Raw genomic sequence first — 3,346 nt, 5'->3', positions numbered from 1 at the left:
TATATATATATATATATTAATTCATGATATTTGTTAAAAAAAATGTTTTACCTTGAAAAATATATTTTGGGTTTTTGACAATAATGATTAAGGTGTGTACAATCACATACATTCAAGGTGTAAGGGTAATATGTCATTACTGTTAACTTGATTGTTGTGTTATTAATTATTTTCCCTTAGAAACTGTATAAAACACTGTTATAAAAATATTTGGTAATACTTGATTTTACAGTGTCTATGTTATACACGTTGAACTCTCTATTAAAATAATGTTGTTAGTTAATCTTAATCGGTATTAAATTGTATAAATACTTTGTAACAAAGAGACAAAGAGAGTAATAAATAAAGTGTGACCAAATACTTCTAAGAACTTTTCAAGCTAAATGATTAAAACATTTTTAAAAGATATTTTTCTTTATCTTAGATAGTCAAATATAATTGATCAACAAGCATATATGATTTATTCACAAGAATGTCCAGACAAAGTACCTGTCTCGTTGCTGATCTCTCCTTCAGCACAGTTAATACAGTCATAACAGCAGACAGGTCTTCCTTTTTTCACAGCCTTCCTAGTACCTGGAGGACAGCTCTCACTGCAGACAGACACAGGCACCTGCAGGTAACAGGCAGAAATAGCATCAAGAGTCAGAAATGAACCAAGATAGCACACACACACACACACACACACACACAAATAAAAAATAAAATAAATAAATACCTTTTCACTGCCATCATACCAAATGATAGCTCTACTCAGACTGAATTCTTGGCCTTTAGTCTTGGATGCATCATATTGACCCACTGTCACAAAATCAACTGAACCGTCTCCCTGAAGCTGCCAATTCACAAGTTCATATGTGGCCACAGGGTCTCCATTTTTATCAAATGAGACAGGATAATTATTTTTGGTAAAGTTCACTCGCTTCAGCTGATCAAAAACCTGCATGATAGGCATGACAAATACAGACTGGTGTAATTTGCTAAATAATCAGTACTGAAATACTGTGAGTGGTTGTATATTTTATAGTAGGCCTAAAAGAAATAGCTACTATATTAAGAATTTTCAAATCTCTTTTGTAAATGCATTGGGGGAAAAATTAAATAATTAGTTCAGATGTTTGACGATGAGAAAGTGTACCTGCCAGGGTCCAACTCTGATGTTGTTGTCACAATGCTTTTCGTTACAGATGATGCTATGGAGGGCATGGGCTATAGCATATGTGGCTTTGTACACCATGTTAGTGATCCGCAACTGGGACGTGTCTGTGTACGGGTTCTGTAAAGCGTGCAGGTCCTCTGTGCCATCACATGCTGGCATACCAGCAGAAGAACCTGTCTGCCTTTTTAGACTACAGCTGAATGAGCTTTCCCAGAATTCTGTCAGCAGGGGAAATTTTAGCGCTTGTTCTGGAAACAGGTCAAGTAGAAAGTTACGAAAACCAGGGATAACCGACCGTGGGATTGCAAAGCCCACAGCACCGATACACAAATTAAACCGCAGCATTTGTGGATCTGTAACCCACGCCTCGCTGCCAATCCACTGCATCGGGGGAGGAGGCTGCTGGCTCAGCTCTTGTAACAGAAATCTCATATCACCTGCTGCCACGAAGGCAACTATTACACGAGCCGTTGACCTACGAATGACATCTGCAACCCTTTTTAGTTTGCTGCGTGGCTGGGTCCTGTAGTAGGCCTCAGAATACTCCACACAGATTCCCTCCTGCTCCGCAGCTTTCAAGAATGATGCCATGCCATTGTTACCATAGTCTGAATCACTGCGCACAGCTCCGATCCACGTCCATCCGAAGTGCTTGACCATCCGTGCCAGTGCTGCCGCTTGATGGTGATCGCTGGGGATGGTCCTGAAGAAAGTAGGATGCTGCCGCTTGTCACTGAGACATGCACATGTTGCGTAATGACTCACCTATAGAGCACAATAAAGAAATATTAATACTTTACATTTACATGCATGATATCTGCTGACACAAATGTCAAATGTGTCCGAAATTACAACAATTACACAATTTAAAGAAGACCAAGAAATAGTTAGAGTAAGCACCTGTGGAATCCCGAAACGACCGAAAAGTCTTGAAGTGCTTATAGCCGCAGTGGAACCAGATTCTCCGACTAATGCGAGAACTGCAGCCGATTTTACACAGGCATCAGTGTCATTATATACAAGATCTACTCCGTTGGTAAGTTGAACCGCTACTTTCATTACCATTGGCACAGAGGCACAAGAGTCATATATATGGTACCCTAATGTGATGCCCGGTAAAAGATCAGAACTGTTGTTGATCTCTTGGATGGCGAACTGTAAGGCACGAGCAAAGCGCAACTCTCTGAAGTCCATGCTGTTCAAGCACACAGATGAAAAAGTTTATTATAACAACTTAAATACAAGCACTTAAACTTGTTGTCTGATTCATATTAGCTCATTTTGCATAAACAAAAAGACAACTATGAACATAATTTAAGCACAATCAATATAACATATTCAACCCTGCTTTTTTAGAGATTACATTCCATTTTGTCATACTCTAACCTGCCACTGCACACTAGTGGTTGTGGCTGTCTAGTGTAGGTGTGCTTCTCTGTCCTCAGATAATAATGAATGGTAAAAGCCCCTCCAATAACAAAGTCTCCGTTCTTGAAGAGAGCAGGGAGCTGTGGGTCACCTTGGAGAATGCAGGTGCCTAAATTAACCCCAAACACAGGGGAAAGCCTTGTAATACACAGTGTTATCACTGTCAATAAAAGACTAACATGCATTTCTCCTGCTAGGCAAGCAACCTCTCCAAATGTAAGGTGCGAATTATGCCTTGTTTTATATACCCACCTGCCGCTGCTGTTTATGTTGTAACTCTGTACTGGAAAATCTAAGAAGGTGTGGTTAATTGATTAATATTTTACATATTTGTCACCTGTCACGTCAACCCAAAGGAAATTGTCACGGAAGCATGTTTGTTTTAAACATAAAATTTGGTTTTACTTCCCATCTAGTTCTTTGTCTATTTGATGTCTTGTCCACTTGAGACTTTATATATATTATCTGAAATGAAAAGCATTTGTAACATTATATACGATACCTTTCTAAAGCTATCTGAGCAGCAAATCAGAACATTAGAATGATTTCTGAAGGATCATGTGGCTGGAATGATGATGCTAAAAATTCAGCTTAGAAATTGCAGGAATAAATTACATTTTAAAATATATTCTAACATAAAACCGTTATGTTAAATAGTAAAAAATGTTCAACATTTTACTGTTTTTGTTGTACTTTGGATCAAATAAATGCAGGCTTGGTGAGCAGAAGAGAATTCTTAAAAAAAAAAAAAAAAACATT

At 38.2% G+C, this 3,346-nt stretch overlaps 1 protein-coding gene across 1 annotated transcript in view; it reads right to left on the bottom strand.

Annotated features, from left to right (window-relative positions):
• LOC107695208 (extracellular calcium-sensing receptor-like) overlaps nucleotides 1-2,792 on the bottom strand; it is a 4,816-nt gene extending 2,024 nt beyond the window's left edge. The window contains exons 1-5 of the mRNA XM_016495026.1: nucleotides 2,546-2,792; nucleotides 2,060-2,354; nucleotides 1,139-1,924; nucleotides 719-940; nucleotides 490-613 (exon numbers count right to left, since the gene is read on the bottom strand). Of these exons, the coding sequence (XP_016350512.1) occupies nucleotides 490-613; nucleotides 719-940; nucleotides 1,139-1,924; nucleotides 2,060-2,354; nucleotides 2,546-2,772 (1,654 nt within the window). The 5' untranslated portion in view covers nucleotides 2,773-2,792. The remainder of the gene's footprint in view (nucleotides 1-489; nucleotides 614-718; nucleotides 941-1,138; nucleotides 1,925-2,059; nucleotides 2,355-2,545) is intronic.
• Nucleotides 2,793-3,346: the final 554 nt, after the last annotated feature.

Source organism: Sinocyclocheilus anshuiensis, unplaced genomic scaffold (assembly GCF_001515605.1).
Source record: "Sinocyclocheilus anshuiensis isolate Anshui unplaced genomic scaffold, SAMN03320099.WGS_v1.1 scaffold654, whole genome shotgun sequence".
NCBI classification, from domain to species: Eukaryota; Metazoa; Chordata; class Actinopteri; order Cypriniformes; family Cyprinidae; genus Sinocyclocheilus; species Sinocyclocheilus anshuiensis.
Note: the sequence above shows the minus strand (reverse complement) of the source record. Positions and strands in the feature narration are given on the sequence as shown.